At 34.8% G+C, this 21,881-nt stretch overlaps 1 protein-coding gene across 1 annotated transcript in view; it reads left to right on the top strand.

Moving 5' to 3' along the window:
* The window catches only part of Fbxl17 (F-box and leucine rich repeat protein 17), a 522,788-nt gene that overhangs the window by 182,525 nt on the left and 318,382 nt on the right, over nt 1-21,881 (top strand). The window contains exon 6 of the mRNA XM_048811558.1: nt 18,774-18,904. Coding sequence (XP_048667515.1) covers nt 18,774-18,904 — 131 coding nt within the window. The remainder of the gene's footprint in view (nt 1-18,773; nt 18,905-21,881) is intronic.

Genomic DNA, 21,881 nt, shown 5'->3' with positions numbered 1-21,881 from the left:
CTCCCTCCCTTCCTTCCTTCCTTCCTTCCTTCCTTCCTTCCTTCTTCTTTGGACCTAGTGTGAGGAAATGAAAGAATTATACAAGTAGTCCAATTAGGCATAGCAGTCTCTCTTTGCTTACTTTATTTTACCTTTAATTTATTTAAACTTTTTTTTTTTTTTCTTAGTGAGATGGATACTTAATTTCTGCTTCTTAGTTCATACTGAGTGAAATGTGTGACAGGGCTACTTAGTGCTGCTAACTCTAAATGCACTTTGTTATAAGCTTTAGAAATCTTATGTGGAGAAAAGAAAGGGATTTGGTGGAAAGAAAAGTACTAGAAAAAAAGTCAATTAGGACTGTACTGCCTGGCAGAGTGAAAAAGAGGAGCAGAATATACATTCTGAATTGGTATACTCAGAAGCAGAAATCCAATTAACAAATTCACATTTCTGCAGCAGAAGACAGTGATTAAAATTTTGGTGAACTGCTCAAAATTCCTGCCACACACATCAAAATCCTGACAACTTACAGAGGCTTTTTTTTTTTTTTAATGTTTTGCATTTTAAAAGCAAATATGTAAATAGAGAATTCATTATGCTTTTTGTTCTCAAATAGCCTTCAATTGTTTGGCATGAGAATGTTATTTTATTTTATATAATATTTACATATCACTGAAGCTTATATTTAAATAGACAACTTTTAAAAGCATTTAGCTCAGTGTTGTAGATCCTGGTTTTGATTTATATAGTTAAAAGAATGAAAAACTGATTTGTGGGAACTTAATTAAATGAAATTATCTCTTAAGTTTGATCCCCATTTCAAATTTACTCATTTAATAGATGCTTTTGATTCACCTAATTCTATGTTAAGCATGGTGACAGAAAGATGAATAAGACATGGTCTAGTTGTACTTCTCTCAGCTTTAGGATGAGGCCCATACATGAGAATGTAAGGCTAAGAGATTTTTTATGTGAAGGTGTGTCCTAGTTGCATTTTCTAAACCAAGAAAGAAAAGGTAATTATTTTTTTCCCCCTTTGGTGCTGGAGATAGAATTCAAGGGCCTTGCATGTGCTAAGCACATACTCTACTAATAAGTTTCATTCCCAGCCCCAAACAGTTTATTTTAGAGAGTAGATAAAACATTTGTATACATTTTTTGGAGTGTTAGAAGATAAAAGCATATGCCAGAATATTCTTTTAATTCAAGTCTGATTAGAGCTACATACACTATATTAAACCAAATTATAAAGTAGCATGGTGTTTTAGTCAGCTTTTTTTGTTGTTGTTGTGTTTAAAAGACCTGACAAGAACAATTTTAGAGGAGGAAAAGTAAATTTGGTGGTTCACTGTTTCAGAGGCCTCAGTCCATAGAGAGCTGGATCCATCCCTCATGGTGTGCGGTGAGGCAGAACATCATGGTGGAAGAGTGTGGGAGAGGAAAGCAGCTCACATGATGATCAGGAAGTAGAGAGATAGAGGGAAAGAGAGAGACTGAGTTCAGCTCACCAAATATATACTTCAAAGACACACCTCCAGGGACCCATTTCTTCTAGCCACAGTTAATCTCTCTCAGGGGATTAATCCACTGATTGAGTTAAGGCTGTCTTAACCTAATCATTTCACCTCTAAGCCATCTTGCATTGTCTCATACATGAGCTTTTAGGGAATACCTCACATCCAAACCATAACACATGGTTAACACTATGATAGAAGAATGAACAGTACCAATGAATATTACAGAGAGCAAAGTCTCTTGCTCTTTGTGTCTGTTCCTAAGTAGAGAAGATGTGCTGGGAATAGGAAAGTTGTATTATTATGCATTGTTAGCGTAAGGACATAAAACTAGCCTATAACTACCTCAGGTGGCTTGGGGACATTATTTCTCTTAATGTATTATTTTTAGGATTGTGCTATTTTATTACAATAAGTATGAATTTCTACATATTAAGTTAATCAGTTATTATTTTTATTCACTGTATAATGTGAGACTAATGTTTGTACTGAGCTAACTTTATGAATTTAACACACAAACACACACACACATACATATATATATTACAATTATATATTAAATTAAGAAGTAAAAATAACTGTTATGTGCTGATGACTCCTAAATTTATCTGATATGTCTCCTAGGCATTGCAGACATGGTATATTCAAATGTCTTTTCTACCTTATCTCAAGCTATCTTAGTTGCAACAGTACTTTCTGGTTTCTCAAACCAAAAACCTTGGAATTATCTTGGATTTCTCTTTTTCTCTTATGCCATATAATCTATTTGTCAACTAATACTGTTGATTTTATTTTTAAATATATCCAGAATCTGATCACTTTATACCATCTCTAACTGCCTTAATTGTGATGAAGATCCCTTCTAGTCTCTTGACTGGATTAATTAAACTAAGCTCTGCTTGCTTCTGCTCTTTCTTTATTCTAGACTCAACATAGGAACAGGAATCATCATTTAAAAATATAAGTTGGATCATCGCACACAATTGTTCAGAATCCTCTAGCGACTCTCCATTTCCTCAGAGCAACAACTAAAGTCCTTTATGTGGCCCACAAGGCCCCATGTCATCTGCCCTTTCTTGCTTATGTCTTAGGCCATGTCTTCTGCTCCTCTTTCTTCCATTCACTCTGTTGTAGTACCACTAGTTCCTTAGTAATGTTTCAAAAACTAGGCCAGAGTCCATCTTAGGACCTTTGCACTACGTTCTTACCTCAGATATCAGCATGGTTTTGTTATCTCCTTCATCTCCTTCAAATTTTGGTGCAGATATCACCTTTTCAATGAGATCATTCTTGACTGCCTATTTAAAATTACAACCCATCTTCCTTTTTTCTCTCTCCATCCATCTTGCCTTGCTTTATTTTTCTTTATGGTACTTAACATAGAGAAAGCTTTGTTAACTTTTCAACATAGTATATAATTTGCTTATTTATTTTATTGTTTCCACTCCCAATTAAGAATGTAAGCACTTGGGGACAGAGAATTTTGTCTTGTCTTCTTCACTGCTGTATTTTTGGCATCTAGAAAGTTCCTGGTATATAATAGTTGCCGAATAAATAGTTATTGACTATGTGAATGTTATGTGGATTCTCTTTTGAGTGATTAAAGAGGCTGAACTTTACTAATTATTTTTATGTTTTCAATAACTGGGTTTAAATAAAACTCTCCACTAGAGAAATGGTTCCCAGATGGGGCAAGGATTTACTGATTTTTTTTTTCAGAAATACTAATGGCTGACCTCTATCCTAAGTCAATTAAAGCATAATTTCTAAGAATGGAACCTGTCCATCAATATTTTTGAAGTTCTTTAGGTGATCCAAATGTATGGCCAAAATTAGAGCCAGAAGCTCAAGAAAGCCTTAAACAAGTGTGAATGAATGAATGAATGAAGAGGTACCATGCCGCAGTCCGGCTGCAGCAAAATAACTGGGGCGGTGACAAGCAACTTGTGTACATTGATACAGCAGGAGTGGGAGCCGTTTATTGTAGGACAGGAGGGGTATATATACATTCCACACAGCTTATCTTAATTAACATAAACTAGATATAGCAGTCAACCAATAAGGAAATCTCCACACTTAATGGCTCCCTGGCGTTACTTTACAAACCACTCCCCCTGGAAAATGCCAGGCACCATCTTGACTCGTTTACAGACCCTAACATTTCCCCCTTTTGTTTAATTTAAATAACGACCATAGTGGTTTTTACATAAACACCATAAATAATCTGCTACAAGCAGAAGGGGGGGATACAAAATGCCACAATACCAAGCCAATTGATGGCTCCATGCAAGAAGCCCTTGGAAAAATTATACCAGCAATGACACCGTTAGCAAAGATACCGAGTTACAATTTGTTGTAGATTACAGTTTGTTGTCTCAGTCCAGGTAAAGCAGAGTCTCAATAGATTAACTCACAGTCCAGGTAAGTTCTGCAGGCAGTTAGCTTAAATCACAGTCCAGGTAAGTTCTGCAGGCAGCTAGCTTGATCTGAAGTCTCGTCCAGTTCTCAGCAACACTGGAAATTCTTCCACCCTCATCTTCACCGGCACTGGGACAAAGGCAGGAACTCCAGATGGCTAAAGAAAATCTTGTAGTATTCCAGCAGGCACTAAGAAAACAACCTTCTGAACAATTTAGTACATTATCTCAAGGTTTTTTACATTTGAAATAAGCCTTAATATAGTGCTCATTACTCATTAGCTTCCAGGTGTGGGAGAACTCTTGTAGCTTAGTTATTGGCATTGAAAATGACCTAACATCAGGGACACCGGTTGTGTCTTCTGCCGGTAGTGTCCGGGGCAGCCCCAGATGGCCCTGGGGAGTGTCCCGGACTCAAACTGCCACTGGGCACAGGGAGCAAGAGCCTGCGAGACCGGCAGTACCACAACTACTGGATCAGAGACCTACATTTAGCTAGCTCAGGCATTCAGATTATATTTCAAATATTTGTGATGAGGCATTGGTCTGAGCAGCACCAGCCTAGGAAGTTATAGTAGGAAGGAAGAAGGGAATGGGGAAAGTAAGGTTAAGGAGATGAAGTCAAAGAGGGGATTCCTAAGTAGTTATTACAGAAAGGAAAGATTGTGCCCTAGTCCTTGGCACAACTCTTATTACCAATTAATGATTCCCATTTAAAAGGCATAGAGTTGGGAACTTCCTAGTTAATAATTTGTATGAAGGCAAGTATGTTGTATTTCCAAGACATATTTTTTTCTTCTGTAAAGTAAATGAGAAGGCTTTGGAGAGAGGACAAGATTTGAATCAGAGAGTTTAATAAATGGAAGAGAAACTTTTAATTTAACAGAGTAAAGTGAGTGAAGTGAGACAGTTGTTAACTAATAAACAGTTCACTCGGCACAGTGAGAAAACTTCTCAAAATTGGAGAAATAGATTTAAGCTAGCTTAAGTGATTTCAGGGAATGGTAGGGATGGAAATGATGGGCCTTGATAGGGAAGTTCTTAGATTCCTCTTGGCAGGAGAAATATTTTCGTTTCCTAGGCGCTTTGGCAACTATGGAATATAGGACCAGAATGACTTAAGATAGATTAATCTGGCTAATGAGGTAGCAAGAAGGCGTTAGAAGGGATAGCTCTGAGGAGAAGCGGGACAGTAAAGAATGAGGTTGTTGAAAGGAAACATATAGAGAAGGTGCCTGAGAGTTAACATGATACTTAACTCTGGATTCCAAGACAGGAGTCCTGTTTTCATGGTTAGTATCAATAATTTTTATTGTCTGTGCCCTTCTTTTAGGCAATGTAAAAGCCTTCTAATTCCACCATTATGCTCCATAAGGTGATGGGAAGTATTTGTCTGATGTCCTAAATGTGACTTATTTATTTTTTATTAAAATTTCTAAGAAGGAATGCCTACCTAAGTGGAGGTGCCAGCCTAGTGGATGAGTAAAAAGGATGCACTGTGTTCCTTCTCTTATCCAGCCAAGTTCTTCTCTAAGTGTAGATATCAGACCTTATCAAGATGTGGAAGTCTTCCTTTGCTTGAATATAAATTCTCTGTCCTTTTCCTATTCCATTCCCAGAAGCCTTGGTTTCTTTACTTGTTTTCTGTTTTTACTCTACAAGAACTGTGCTACAACCCCTTTCCCTTTTTCTTTGAGTCTCTCTCTCTTCCTTAAAAGGAGATTTCCCCCAGTTTTCTGATAACTGACTTTCTCTGGCCCTTCGGCCTCCTGTACCTTTGGGCTCTTCTCTATTCTCCTTTTGTCAGCTTGATGGATATTTGGCAGATTGTGGTACTGTTCTGTAGCTCCAGTAATCCCTTCTTCAGCAAGGCATGCTATCTTAATGCTTGACTTTGCTCCCCAAAGATTACAACTCATCACAGTAAAGTCAGTATTGGCAGGGCTGACTAGAAATAATTTGGGTCCTAACTGATATTTGAACATATTTAAACATAAATAAGTTTTATTCTCTTCAAAAATCATCATCTCCAACTGGTTTCACATAAATTTTCCTTATTAGCTTGAAATTGTGGAACATTCATCCCTGCCTTTGCCAACCCACTTTGATTCCTCTTTTGTTGACTCATTCACTGTAGTTACCTTGTACAATGTGTAGTTGAGCAGTTTGGTTTTTGTTTGTTTGTTTGGTTTTTTGGCTTTTTTATTTTTCTTTTTTGGAAGACTTGGAAATCATTTGAGGTCTTTTTTTTTAATAATCATCAAGTCTGAGTTTCTTATGTAACATTTCAATATTCAGTGTCTCATTTTACATATAAGAACATATGTGGACATACCAATCATTGACTAATTTTAGTCTTTAACATGAATGACTAGAAGTTACATATTTTTTCCCCAATAAGAGAAGTATTAAACTGAAAGGGGATTCCGTACATTCTATATTCTGACTCGGGTTTCTTTTAAAATGCCTTAGTAAGTGAAAACCAGAGTGAAATATTTAAAAGATCTTAGTTGTAAGGCTTTGCTTATTTAAATCCTTTGTGATTTGTATAACCCAAGACTACCAGTGAATTACAAGGAAAGTAAGTTTAATTAAAATGTCAGTTTCCTAGGTGTAATTATCTGTTTTAGACAATGAAGGATTGAAAAGGATATAAAACACTGGAGGACACTAATATGATATTTCCATAGCAAGGGAAGGAATGTGATGCATTTGACAGAGCTGTTTGTGGAGTTTTGAGTGAAAATGCCACATTTCATTGAGGAGCTGGGTCTGTGACTTGTAATGATTCTGCTTACTGGAGTGTTAGTCTCCTGGAACCATCTTTGGGTTCTGTTCTGCTGGCCACAGTGGTCACAGGAGAGGCCACGTGAACATAGTCAAGGACTGTTAATTCATGAAAAAAATAAACCTAAAGAGTACTCTTCAGAATTCCAGTAAAATCCTGTAGTGTGAGAGCCAAGGTGACCCTGTTTCCTCATATATGTATTTGTGCTCCCTTGGAAGAGTAAGAAGTGTTCCAATGTGGATACTAAATAAAGGGCAGTGACAGTCACAAGTGGCTTGAGGACATCATCTGGTTCACTTTGTACTAAGCAGACCTAAATTCAGGATTTCTCAAGGTTCAAGAGTCAATGAGAATTAAAATGTATCACGTAAAGTTAGATAATTGCTTTAGTTGCTACTTCTTGCTATAGATTAGTTCTAGAAGCTATCTTTAGATACCCTCTTTCATAAGTCTCTGAAGTAGTTTAGATTTTCTAATATTTTCCTTCCCATTATCTGCACTTTAATTAAAGATATTCATTCAGACTTTGTTGTTCCTCACTTTTCTTCCCTACTTTCAAGGACTGAACTGACACAAACAACTTTAAATTTTCTTTTCCACAGCATTTTTTTTATTGGTTGTTCAAAACATTACAAAACTCTTGACATATCATATTTCATACATTAGATTCAAGTGGGTTATGAACTCCCATTTTTACCCCAAATACAGATTGCAGAATCACATGGGTTACACATCCACATTTTTACATAATGCCATATTAGTAACTGTTGTATTCTGCTACCTTTCCTATCCTCTACTATCCCCCCTCCCCTCCCCTCCCATCTTCTCTCTCTATCCCATCTGCTGTAATTTAATTCTCTCCCTTGTTTTTATTTTTTTTATTTTTTCACTTTCCCCTCACAACCTCTTATATGTAATTTTGTATAACAATGAGGGTCTCCTTCCATTCCCATGCAATTTCCCTTTTCTCTACCTTTCCCTCCCACCTCATGACTCTGTTTAATGTTAATCTTTTCCTCCTGCCCTTCCTCCCTGCTCTGTTCTTAGTTGCTGTCATTATATCAAAGAAGACATTTGGCATTTGTTTTTTAGGGATTGGCTAGCTTCACTTAGCATAATCTGCTCTAGTACCATCCATTTCCCTGCAAATTCCATGATTTTGTCTTTTTTAGTGCTTCTCAGTACTCCATTGTGTATAAATGCCACATTTTTTAATCCATTCATCTATTGAAGGGCATCTGGGTTGGTTCCACAGTCTAGCAATTGTGAATTGTGCTGCTATGAACATCGATGTGGCAGTATCCCTGTAGTACACTCTTTTAAGGTCTTCAGGGAATAGTCCGAGAAGGGCAATAGCTGGGTCAAATGGTGGTTCCATTCCCAGCTTTCCCAGGAATCTCCATACTGCTTTCCAAATTGGCAGCACCAATTTGCAGTCCCACCAGCAATGTACAAGAGTACCCTTTTCCCCACATCCTCGCCAGCACTTGTTGTTTGACTTCATAATGGCTGCCAATCTTACTGGAGTGAGATGGTATCTTACGGTGGTTTTGATTTGCATTTCTCTGACTGCTAGAGATGGTGATCATTTTTTCATGTACTTGTTGATTGATTGTATGTCCTCCTCTGTGCATTTTATCATGCGCTTTTACTGTCTTCTGGTTGATGAAGTGATATTTACATGGTAGTAAAATACATATAACAGCTTTTCTTTTTTAACTTCTTTTCAGTGTGTAGTTCAGTGACATTAAGTACATTCACACTATTGTGATGAAGACATACTGTACAGAGAAGGAAGCTAAGAGATGTAGGAATTCACATTGCTATCAGGACATGAGCTTTACAAGCCACCAGCACATGCAGCTCAAAGAAGCTGCTCAGCTCTTCATATATATTCAAAGCAGAACTTCTCCAATAGCAGTAAAAATATTTTGGGTGTAGAAATAAAAAAATGTATAGAAGGCTAACTATATAAATAGTGTGGTTTATTGATCAATGACCTATTAGTCTTTTATGAGTATACATGAATTCAATTCAGTATGTAGATGATATCATGAGCTGCATTGCTGCAAATTTAATAGTACAGAAATCTGCCAAGATGTCTGAATAGCTACCCTTATACTCTGGGAGAAAAAAATTTACGCTGGCATTGATTTTGTCTTCCTTTTCATAGTCTAAAGTTGTGTTTTCTAAATTTTATTTTTTGAAAATTTTTATCAATAAACCATTTTGAGTGAAACTCAAAAAAATAGTGTGGTTTAATCATAGTGCACTAAAATATATAAATAAATAAATACTTTTTAGTTACAAAATAGAAATGTCAAGAGTATTACCAAGGAAAACATTAATAGGAGGAAATTTAGCTTTGATCCTTGTTATATATGAGTTCATCTTGCTTCATTAAGAATAAGAAAATATGACCAGTGAATCTAGTGTAGTCACTTCTCCAGCTTTTGCACAAAATTGTGTGAAAAATAAAAATTTTAAGGAAAATGAAAATACAGTTAACCATGATACTAAAATATATTTGGGAGCATGTGACAAAGTATGAGTTCAGTAAAAGTGGCTGTGCAAACATTTTTTCTGAAATATTTCTGTTAAATCCACTTCCTGAGATTAAGAGTGAGACAACCTAGAATATGTTAACAAGGGTTGAGGCCCTTCTGTAACAATGTGCTTTGATTTTCTAAATACCAGTCATATTAGTACCCATGTGACTTGAAAATAATTTTGTCAGAACCCATTTCTTCTTTTCTAGTCCTGCCTCCATTCTGGAGTGTTATTTTCATGAGTCCCTTGATAGGTAGGTTGATCTTCCTTGAACATATGACCTGATAGCAGTAATAGACAGGTTTTCCTACAGCTCTCTCTCTCTTTTTTTTTTTTTTTTGGTACTAGAGATTGAACCCAGGGTGCTTAACCACTGAGCCACATCTCCAGCCCTTTTTATTTTGAGACAGAGTCTCTCTGAGTTGTCTAGGGCCTCACTAAGTTGCTGAGGCAGGTCTCAAACTTGAAATCCTCCTGCCTCAGCCTCCTGAGTTGCTGGGATTACAGATGTATACCACCAAGATCAGCACAGCTCTGTCTTTACAAATACTCAGAATTTAGTACTTAAAAGAAGCCATTACAGAAGTTTACTGTCAGAATTAAAATTTGTCTATAGTTTTGACTGTTCTATATCTCTTAGCCATTTCTCTTTCTCTCCATAGTTCTGTAGCATGCTTCATAGAGTAGTGAATAGAATAGAATAGTGATCCTGTCTGAATTCTCTGTATGTAGTTTATTCCTTTTTAAAAAATTATTTTATTTATTCTAATTTGTTATATATGACTGCAGAATGCAATTCAATTCATATTACACAAATAGAGCACAGTTTTTCATGTCTTTGGTTGTACACAAAGTAGAGTCACACCATTTGTGTTTTCATACATCTATTTAGGGTAATGATGTCCATCTCATTCCACTACTTTTCCTACCCCCATACCCGCCTCCCTTTCCTTCCCTCCCCTTTGCTCTATCTAAAGTTCGTATATTCTTCACATGCTCCCTCCCTATCTCCGTTAGAATCAGCATCCTTATATCAGAGAAAACATTCAGCATTTGTTTTGGGGGGATTGGCTTATTTCACTTAGCATTATATTCTCCAGCTTCATCCATTTACGTGCAAATGCCATGATTTTATTCTCTTTTAATGCTGCATAATATTCCATTGTGTATATATACCACATTTTATTTATCCATTTATCTACTGAAGGGCATCTAGGTTGGTTCCACAGTTAAGCTATTGAGAATTGTGCTGCTATAAAGATTGATGTGGCTGTGTCCCTGTAGTATGCTGTTTTTTGAGTCCTTTGGGTATAGACTGAGGAGTGGGATAACTGGGTCAAATGGTGGTACCATTCCTAGTTTTCCAAGGAATCTCCATACTGCTTTTCATATTGGCTGCACCAATTTGCATTTCCACCAGCAATGTAAGAGTGTGCCTTTTTCCCCACATCCTCTCCAACACTTATTGTTGTTTGTATTCCTAATAGCTGCCATTCTGACTGGAGTGGGGTGAAATCTTAGAGTAGTTTTAATTTGTGTTTCTCTAATTGCTGGAGATGTTGAGCATTTTTTCATATTTTAGTTGATTAATTGTATATCTTCTTCTAAGAAGTGTCTGTTTAGTTCCTTGGCCCATTTATTGATTAGGTTATTTGTTTTTTAATTTTTTGATTTTTGAGTTTTTTTATATATTCTAGAGATTAGTGCTCTATCTGATGTGTGTGTAGTAAAACTTAGCTCCCATTCTGTAAGTTCTCTCTTCACTTCACTGATTGTTTCTTTTCCTGAGAAGAAGCTTTTTAGTTTGAATTCATCCCATTTATTGATTCTTGATTTTTATTCTTATGCTATAGGAGTCTTATTAAGGAAGTTGGGGCCTAATCAGGCATGATGAAGATTTGGGCTATTTTTTCTTCTATTAGGTGCAGGGTCTCTGGTTTAATTCCTAGGTCCTTGATCCACTTTGAGTTGAGTTTTGTGCATGGTGAGAGATAAGGGCTTAATTTCATTTTGTTGCATATGGATTTCCAATTTTCCCAGCACCATTTGTTGAAGAGGCTATCTTTTTTCTAATATATGTTTTTGGCACCTTTGTCTAATATAAGATAATTGTATTAATGTGAGTTTATCTCTGTATTCTGTATTCTATACCATTAGTCTACAAGTCTGTTTTGTGTCAATACCATGCTGGTTTGGTTACTATAGCTTTGTAATATAGATTAAGGTCTGGTATAGTGATGCTACCTCTTTTACTCTTCTTGCTAAGTATTGTTTTAGCTCTTTTGGATCTCTTATTTTTCCAGATGGATTTCATGACTGCTTTTTCTATTTCTATAAGAATTGGGATTTTGATTGGAATTGAAGTAAATTTATATAGTGCTTTTGGTAGTATGGTCATTTTGACAATATTAATTCAGCCTATCCAAGAACAAGGGAGATCTTTCCATCTTCTAAGGTATTCTTTAATTTCTTTCTTTAGTGTTCTGTAGTTTTCATTATAGAGGTCCTTCACCTCTTTCGTTGGATTGATTCCCAAGTATTTTATTTTTTTGAGGCTATTGTAAATGGGGTAGTTTTTCTCGTTTTTCTTTCAGAGGATTAGTCACTGATATGCCTTTGATTATGGGTGTTGATTTTATATTCTGCTACTTTGCTGGATTCATTTATTACTTCTAAAAGATTTGTGGTGGAATTTTTTTGGGTCTTCTGTGTATAGAATTATATCATTGGCAGATAGTGCTAATTTGAGTTCTTCTTTTCCTATTCATATCCCTTTAATTTCTTTCATCTGTCCAATTGCTTTTCCTGGTGTTTAAAGAAATACGTTAAATAGAAGTGGTGAAAGAGGGTCTCCCTGCCTTGTTCCAGTTTTTAAAGGGAATGCTTTCAATTCTTCAACATTTAGAATAATTTGGCCTGGGGCTTTGCAAAGATAGCTTTTACAATGATGAGATATGTTGCTGTTATCTCTAGTTTTTGTAATGTTTTGAACATGAAGGGGTGGCGTAGTTTGTCAAATGCTTTTTCTGCATTTATTGAGGTGATCATATGGTTCTTATCTTTAAGTTAGTTTATTGATTTCCTTATGTTGAACCAACTTTGCATCCTTGGGATGAAACCCACTTGATCCTGGTGCACTATTTTTTTGATATGTTTTTGTATTCAATTTGCCAGAATTTTATTGAGAGTTTCTGCATTTGTGTTCATTAGATATATTGGTCTGAAGTTTTCTTTCTCGGATGTGTCTTTGTCTGGTTTTGGAATCAGGGTGATATTGGCCTCAAGGAATGAGTTTGGAAGTGTTCCCTGTTTTTCTATTTCATGAAGTAACTTGAGAAGTATTAGTATTAGTTTTTCTTGTTAGCATTAGTGTTAGTTCTTAGTGTTAGTTTTTGTAGAACTCAGCTGTGTACCCATCTGGTCCTGGGCTTTTCTTGCTTGGTAGGCTTCCGATGGCAACTTTCATTGCTTGAAATTGATCTGTTTAAATCATGTATATCATCCTGGTTCAGTTTGGGCAAATCATGTGACTAGAAATTTGTTGATGCCTTTGGTATTTTCTATTTTACTGGAGTACAGATTTTCAAAATAATTTCTAATTATCTTCTATATTTCTGTAGTGTCTGTTGTGATATTTCCCTTTTTTTAAAAAAATATCCTGGATGTTAGTAATTTGAGTTTTTTGTCCCCTTCTCTTCATTAGCATGGTTAAAGGTTTATCAATTTTATTTACTTTTTCAAAGAAACAACTTTTTATTTTGTCAATTTTTTCAATTGTTTCTTTTGTTTCAATTTTATTGATTTCAGCTCTGATTTTAATTATTTCCTATCTTCTGCTTTTGGTGTAGATTTTTTCTTCTTTTTCTAGGGCTTCGAGATGTAATGTTAAGTTATTTATTTGTTGACTCTTCCTTCTTTTAAGGAATGAACTCCATGCAATGAACTTTCTTTTTAGTACTGTCTTCAGAGATTCCTTGAGATTTTGATGTTTTATCAGTGATTTCATTTACCTCTAAGAATTTTTAAATTTCTTCTTTGGTATCTTTTGCAACCCATTGTTCATTCAGTAGTATAATATTTAAGTCTCCAGGTGTTGTAGTAACTTTCATTTTTTATTTTTACATTGATTTTTAATTTCATTCCATTATGATCTGATAGAATACAGGGTGATGTCTGTACTTTTTTGTATTTGCCAAGAGTTGCTTTGTGGCATAATGTATGGTCTGTTTTAGAGAAGGATCCATGTGCTGCTGAGAAGAAAGTGTATTCGCTTGTTGATGGATGAAATATTCTATATATGTCAGTTAAGTCTAAGTTATTGGTTGTTTTAGTAAATTCTATAGTTACTTTGTTTGGGAGATCTATCCAGTGGTGAAAGAGGTGTGTTCAAGTCACCCAGAATTATTGTGTTGTGGTCTACTTGACTCTTGAACTTGAGTCATCAAACTTTGTTTGATGAACATAGATGCTCCATTGTTTGGGGTATATGTATTTATAATTGTTATGTCTTGTTCATGTATGGTTCCCTTGAGCAGTGTGAAATGTCCTTCTTTATCCTTTTTGATTAACTTTAGCTTGAAGTCTACTTTATATGAGAATGGAGACCCTTGCTTGTTTCCGCAGTCCATGTGAGTGGTAAGTTATTTCCCAAACCTTTCACCTTCAGTCTATGGATGTCTTTTTCTATGAGATGAGTCTTTCAGAGGGTGATTTTTAAAAATCCAGTCTGCCAGTCTGTGTTTTTTGATTGGTAAGTTTAGGCCATTAACATTCAGGGTTATTATTGAGATATGATTTGTATTCCCAGCCATTCTTGTTTATTTTTGGTATTTAACTGACTTCGTTTCTCCTTTGATTCATTTTTCATTTAGATAATACCTCCCTTTGCTGATTTTTATTGTCATTTTTCATTTCTTCCTCATGGAATATTTTGCCAAGGATGTTCTGTATTGTAGGATTTCTAGCTGTAAATTCTTTCAACTTTTGTTCATCGTGGAAGGTTTTTATTTCATCATAAAATCTAAAACTTAATTTTGCTGGATATAAGATTTTTGTTTGATATCCGTTTTCTTTCAGAGCTTGGTATAAGTTGTTCCAGGATCTTCTAGCTTTCAGGGTCTGGGTTGAAAAATCTGCAGATATTCTAATTGGTTTCCCGCTATATATAATCTGATTCCTTTCTCTGGTGCCTTTTAATACTCTCTCCTTATTCTAAATGCTAGATGTTTTCATCATAATGTGCCTTAGTGTGGATCTGTTGTGATTTTGTACATTTGGCATCTGTAAGCCTCTTGTATTTGGTTTTCTAATTCATTTTTCATGTCTGGAAAATTTTCTGATATTATTTCATTGAATATATAGTTCATTCCTTTAGTATGGAACTCTATGCCTTCCTCTATCCCAATAACTCTTAAATTTGGTCCTTTTATATCATCCCATATTTCTTGAATGTTCTGCTCATGGTTTCTTACCATCTAAGATCTACATTCTTTTGTGTGATCTACATTCTTTTGGAGATTATTATTATTTTTTCATTGTCTGAGATCTTATTTTCCAAGTGGTCCAATCTGTTGGTGATGCTTTCTATTGAGCTTTTAATTTGGCTTATTGTTTCTTTCATTTCAAGAAATGGATTTCAAGGATTCATTTCAAGGATTTCTGTTTGATTTTTTTTCAGAACCTCCATTTCTTATTGAAATAATCTTTTGTTTCCTGTATTTGCTTATGTAGCTCTTTACTGAAATTATCTTTTGCTGCCTGTATTTTTCTCTTATATCATCCTTTAATTCACAGAACATTTTAATTATGTATATTGTGTACTCCGTCTCTGTCCTTTCTTCTGATGTCCTAGACATGGATTTTAATAATGTAGGGTCTTGATTTGTTTGAGGCACTCTTTTCCCTTGTGTTTTTTTCACGTTGTTCATGTGCCTTCCTTTCTAGCACTGGGGATCCAGGGTATTACCATTTTTATACTTTAGGCTTATAGTGCCCCTTCAGGGTTCCAGTACCTCTCCTTTGAGGGGAAGAACAATGTTCACAGATCCCAATACAAACAATATACAACTTTAAACCAAATAGTTATTATTAAGGCGTTTACAGTTTTGTCGCAATATACAGAAATGGTGAGTTTAATTATTATCTGCAATATAAGCAGTAGATTTGCAAAAGGGTTTACAGTTTCTGATGGTGGAAGAAGAACCAGGGGTGAGGTGTAAAGTTAGATGTTGAGGAGGTAGGAGGTAAGGATTAGATCTTAGGAAGTGTGAAAGAGGAATCTAAAGAAGATGGTTATTAGCAGGGGAAGAGGGAGGAAGTGATTTTAGGAGATAAGTAATTGGGAAGACAATAGAGTATATATAACAAACACACATAAGTATTAAGAAAAATAAAAAATGTAAAAATAGGAGATAAAACAATATGCAACACAACAGTAGTATACTATTCAGACATCCCAGTCTTCAGTATCCTAATTCATGCAAAGTACTTGGTTTCACAAATGTTGGGAATGAGAGGGCAGGAGAATTAAGAGGGAAGAGGTAAAAAAAAAAAAAGTCTTAAAGGAAGAAACAAGGATTGTTTTGGTTGGAGTTCAGCAGTTTCCTGCTTCCCTTCTCATATAATAGGTGGTATTGTCTGTTATTTGCTGGTATCTCCACCCTCAGAATGGTAAATGTTACCAGGATGGGAGGGTTTGTCTTGGGTACAGGGTACCTGGAATTATGGCACTAGTCAGTCTCTGATAAAAGACTCCCAAGGATCTCCTTTTGGGCCTGCTCGTGTGATGTGGGTACCTGGCCTTATCTCCTTATATCACCTATAGACCTCACATTTCCTGGTCTCTAATTTAGTCTCTAAACTGTATTTCATTTACTTCCTCTCTTTCTACTTCCTAATCAGGGACCCTTCTCTCCAGAGGTCTTGTAGTTTGCGCTACGAGGGCTGCACACCTGTCTTGGAGAGATGTTTTGTATTGGCAAGAGCTGTTTTGTATTTGTGTGGAGTTAGTGGCTGCTAGGGAGAGGAAGGAGTTGGGGACTACCTGTCCAGCCAGTGTTCCAAGCTGGGAGTTCCCCAACTAAAGATGGCAACGAAGGTGTCCCATGCTTGAGGTGGTTGCTTTCAGTAATGGAGTCTCCGGTCCTATGGGGGACACCGGGTTGTGGCATTGGGTGATGTGTTCAAAGATACAGCTCTGTGGCATTCAGTGTTGTGGCTGTCAGCTGTCTCTGAACCCAGTGTGGGGCTCTGTCACTGTCAGCCGGGCTGATCTGGACCTGCCTGTGCTTCATGGGTATCAGGGAGCTAGTTTCTCCCTTTTTGAACTGAGGTGCAAAGTGTTTACTTGGCTGACTGACTTCCCATTCCTCCAGTGACCATTCATATTTAGGAGAGCTATGTCCAACATTGTAGCCACTGGCAGCACACAGATATAAAATTGTGTAAAGGAATTAAAATTAAATTTAAGATTTATGTCCCTGCCATGCTGGTCACATTTGAAGTACTTGGTAACTACATGTGATTAATGGTTACCATATTGGACAGCAGATAAAAAGAACATTTACAGTAAAGGTTCAAGTGTCTGCTTTTCTTTTGGGGATTAAATTGAACTGACTCCAAGTAGGTCTTGGCTCTTTCACCACTCTGAGGCTTTTGACAGAGGTCTCTAAATCAGAGACGAGGAACTGTGAGGCATATAGTCCTGGGTGAGCTCCCTTAAGGTGCTGGAAATGTTGTGTACTAGTTTCCTAATGCTGCTGTGACAAGTCCCCACTCACTCAATGGCTTAAAACAGCACAAATTTATTATCTCACTGTTAACGTTGTAAATTAGAAATCTGCTTGTCGTCCATTTCACCAGGCTGAACTCCAGGTGTTGACGTAATTGTGTTCCTTCCTGAAAACTTAAGGAAATAGTCAAATTTTTTTCCTGGTTCAAGTTTTTGACAGAATTAAGTTCTATAAGGTTGTAGGTCTGAGGTCCCTATTTCTTTCTGGCTGTCCAGCTTGTGTTGTTTCCAGCTCTTGAGCTACTCACATTCCTTGATTCCTGGTTCTCTTCCCTCACATTCAGTGCTTTTAAAAGGCACATGGATCATGTACAACCACAAGAATGGGATCCTAATTAGAATAAGTTTTACTCCATGTATGTATAATATGTCAAAATACAGTCAACTGTCATGTATATCTAAAAAGAAAAAATTAAAAGAAACAAAAAGTCTCATTAAATTCCTTTCATGACTCTATCTCTTTGGTCACATCTCTCTAACATTGAGATTCTCTGCTTAACTAGGAGAATCTTTTAAAGGGATCATGAGATTAAATTGGGCCTCCTTGAATAATTTGGCATAGTCTTCTCATTTTTGGGTCCATAAGTTCAATCATGTATATATGATTGTATTGCCGAAGTAAGTAAGATATTAGGGCACAGACATCTTTCCTGGGGTGGTAGAATGTAATGTTATCTACCACATTCCTCCAGATTGATTCTTTGCATTTTATTAAGCAAAAATACCTATTTGAAATGTACCTTATTTGAAGAGGATAATTAAGATCTTTCCACCTTTGAGTAAATGATATTGTTAAGTTGCTTTTGAAGAGTAAGCATCAGGGGAAGACAGGAAACCTGAAGAAAGGAATCAAGAAAATGAAGAAGTGTGGGAGGTGGAATGTAGAGAAAATTTTGCTTCTTAAGTGTTTTATATTGTTTCAGGATGGAGTATATTGATAAAATAGTACAATTTGGAGTACATTGATCAAATATCGCCAAGATATCTCAGAATTAACCATTTATCATATTTCTTTTCTTTTTTTTTTTTTAAAAGGAAAAACATTTTATTGCTTTGCTAGCAGAGGAGAAACACAGGGGACTCCTGTCCCAAAGGCTGTGATTCTGCCCATCAGCAGCAACAGGGGCTTTTAAAGAGGTGATTAAAGGCTACATTCCATGTGTCCTCTGTTTGGAGTTGTAATTCACTTGTTCATTTGTGAGATAGTCATTTCTGAGATTTTCTGGTATACAACCATCATTCTTATGGTGGGTATGTACTCAAGGACAGATAAATCTACCTAAAATAGGGAAGAAAGTTAGTCCTATTTCCCCTGAGCATTTACTCATATTTCATCTTTCAAAAATGAGAAAACCTATTCAGAAATGGCATTATAATTATGAAGATAAATATCTGAAATTTAACACTGTAAGAATAAGTTTACCCAATTGTAGATCCTTTTTATAGTGTATTCAACAGCTTTCCCTCACCTATTAGATAAGAATTCGCTAATATTTGATTTTGTTTTATCAATAAAATCTGTTTTATTTTAGCATTTGATGCCATTTATATATTCATCATAGAGTTCCACACTCATTTTTAATTTGGTATGTAAAATATTATGTAGATGATAATTCTGGACTGTTATCTGTTTTAAATACAGTGATACTCTACTTTGTAATGAACTGTACTATAGTTTTTGAGAATGCATGTAGCATTTACCTTTTTATCTTTCATTTTATTTATCTTATTAGCTAAGAAACCTTTCCAGCTTGGACTTACGTCATATCACTGAACTGGATAATGAAACTGTGATGGAAATTGTCAAGAGGTGCAAAAATCTTAGCTCTCTCAATCTCTGTCTGAACTGGATCATAAATGACAGGTAACTGTTGTAACATCTTAACAACAGAGGAAAACATGTAACAAATACTAATTGCCATTATAACAAGGCATGTCAACTTTAAGTAAAACTGATTGCAGCTGTGCCTTTTCAAATTGATAGGCTTAAGTTTTGAAAACTGTCTAGGCTTATACTTTTAATGCATCCATTGCTTATAAATACAGCAGGTTTTTATGTGCTCTAATGGAAATGTTTGCCTAAATAATTGCAATAGTAGTCTGTTCATTCTTTGTTACCCATCTAGGATATATTGTTTGTCTTTTTAATATTTTTGCTTTTTTTGTGGTTGATTTTACTGTATATTTACTAAGGAAAATGACTCTGAGAAATCATCCCAAACATAAAACATTTAGACCTATTCTTGAAGACATTTTGTTCTTTGAATAATTTGTTTTGAAAATGGAAGTTATTTGATGAACAGTTTAAAATATAGTGTAAAAATGTGTACAGTGGAAAGTCTTATAAATAATGATAAATCCATTCTTCTTTAAAGTATTGCCTGAAGGAATAAAAAGATGTAGACAAACTCTCAGGAGTAGATTTTAATATTGAAAGCAACTGCATAGTTGTATTGGCAATACTGATTAGTTGATGTAGGTTTGTAAATATAGGCATGGGACAGAATTCTTGCCCACTAACTTTTCAAGAATTTTTTTAAATAACTTTATTTATTTTTATGTGGTGATAAGGATCGAATCCAATATCTTACACATGGTAAGCAAGTGCTCTACCACTGAGCTACAACCCCAGCCCTCAAGAATTTTTTTAAAAGATAGATCACCAAATATATTTTGCTTTCAAAATACAAAGCACTATTTTAGCTAAAATTAAAACCTATTTAGATTGAAATACTTTTTATAAATAGAAATAATTTGTTGTTTTTATCAGATAATTATTTACATCCAAGACTCCCTCCCCCCACTTCTAATTCATTTTATATTTCAATAATGAAATCATATAGATCTCATTTTCCCCAATTATGGGAATTTCTAGTGAAACTTTCTTAGATTATCCCGAATAACTCTTTATATTATATGATAGCCTTTACTTCTTAATAAATATTTGCTAGTATTTATTTTTAATGTTTATAATTTTAACTGATACATAAAGTAATAATTGTACATATATGTGGGGTACCATGTGATATTTTGATATCTGTTCACATTGTTTAATGTTTAAATCAGATTAAAGATATCTGTCTCTTCAAATATTAACCTATTTTTTCGTGGTGAAAACACTCAAAATCCTTTTATTCTAGATTTTTGAAATAGTACATTATCATTATTTATCATCACCCTACTGTGCAAGAGCACACTAGAACTTCTTATTCTTGTCTAACTGTAACTTATTACCCATTGATCAACTTCTTGCCCAGCTTCTGGTAATGAGCATAGGATTCTTATATGAAATCAAATTTTTTTTAATATTCTGTATATAATTGAGATAATGCAGTACTTGTCTTTCTGTGCCTTGCTTACTTCACTTAAAATAATGATCTCCAGATTCATCCATGTTTCTACAAATGACAGGATTTCATACTTTTAGTGGAGATATATATATATATATATATATATATATATATATACACACACACACACACATATATATATATAAGTATTTATTTTTGCTAGTATTTATTTTTAAATAAATACATGCATACATATATACTACGTTTTCTTTATTCATCAGTTGATGAACATTTAATTGTTTCCATATCTTGGGTATTATGATAGGCTTCAGTAAATTTCGGAGTGCAAATGTCTTTTTGACATATAGATTTCATTTCCTTTGGATATATATCCAGTGGTAGGATTATAGGATCATATGGTTATCCTATTTTGAATTTTTTAAGGAACTGACAAACAGTGTTCTGTAACAGCTGTACCTATTGAATTCTGACCAATGGTGTGAAAAGATTGTCTTCTCCCCAAATTTGCCAGCACTTATTTTTTGTTGTTGTTGTTTTTAATAATAGCCATTCTTACTGGAGTGAAGTGATAGCTCATTTCCCTGATGATTAGTGATATTGAGGATTTTTAAATATACCTGTTGGCCATTTGTGTGTTTTCTTTTAAGAAATGTCTAATTAGGTCTTTTGTCCATTTTTTGATTGGGTTGTTCGGGTTTTTTTTTGCTATTGAATTCTTTGAGTTCCTTATATATCTTAGATATATAGAGAATTTACCCCTTATTAATTATGTAGTTTGCAAATATTTTCTCCCATTTCATAGGTCATCTCTCCACTCTGATTGTTTTCTTTGCTGTGCAGAAGATTTTAGGTTTAATATAATCCCAGTAGTCTACTTTTGCTTTTATGTCTTGTGCTTTTAGGATCTTGTTCAAAAAATTTTTGCCCATTCCAGTGGAATGAAGCATTCCCCTTAATTTTTTCTTCTAGTGGTTTTATAGTTGCAGGTCTTATGTTTAAGTCTTTAATCCATAACATTTTTCTTATAATATTTACTAATATTTCAAATATTCAAATTTCTTGAAAAATTTTATAATGTAGCATGGACATATGGTCATCATTTATAAAAAGCATTTATTGTTCTCTAGTAATATTCACTATATGAAGCATATCAAAATCTAGGGGAAAATTGATAATAGTTTAAAAGTTAAATTTTTTCTCTATAATTGACATTTTTCTATATAGGCAATTATGTAATGATTAAAATAATGTTTACAAAGCTTTTCATAATAATAAAATTAAGTAAATAAAATGATTTTGTAGTTTTAGTTGTTTAACATTAGCTTACTATTGAGATAACTTTCTTAGCAATTCATTAAATTAAAGGGAAAAAAAACTGTTTCTGAAAAAAAGATTATATTCCACAACAATTTTCTGTGTATCTGTCCTATGTAGGAGAGTCACTAATTGAAGGATACTATAATTGTTAAATATGATGCAGTCCATATATGATTTTATGGATTGCATAAGTTTATATCATTGAAACAAAGA

Source organism: Marmota marmota, unplaced genomic scaffold, assembly GCF_001458135.2.
Source record: "Marmota marmota marmota unplaced genomic scaffold, marMar, whole genome shotgun sequence".
Lineage (NCBI taxonomy): Eukaryota > Metazoa > Chordata > Mammalia > Rodentia > Sciuridae > Marmota > Marmota marmota.
Note: the sequence above shows the minus strand (reverse complement) of the source record. Positions and strands in the feature narration are given on the sequence as shown.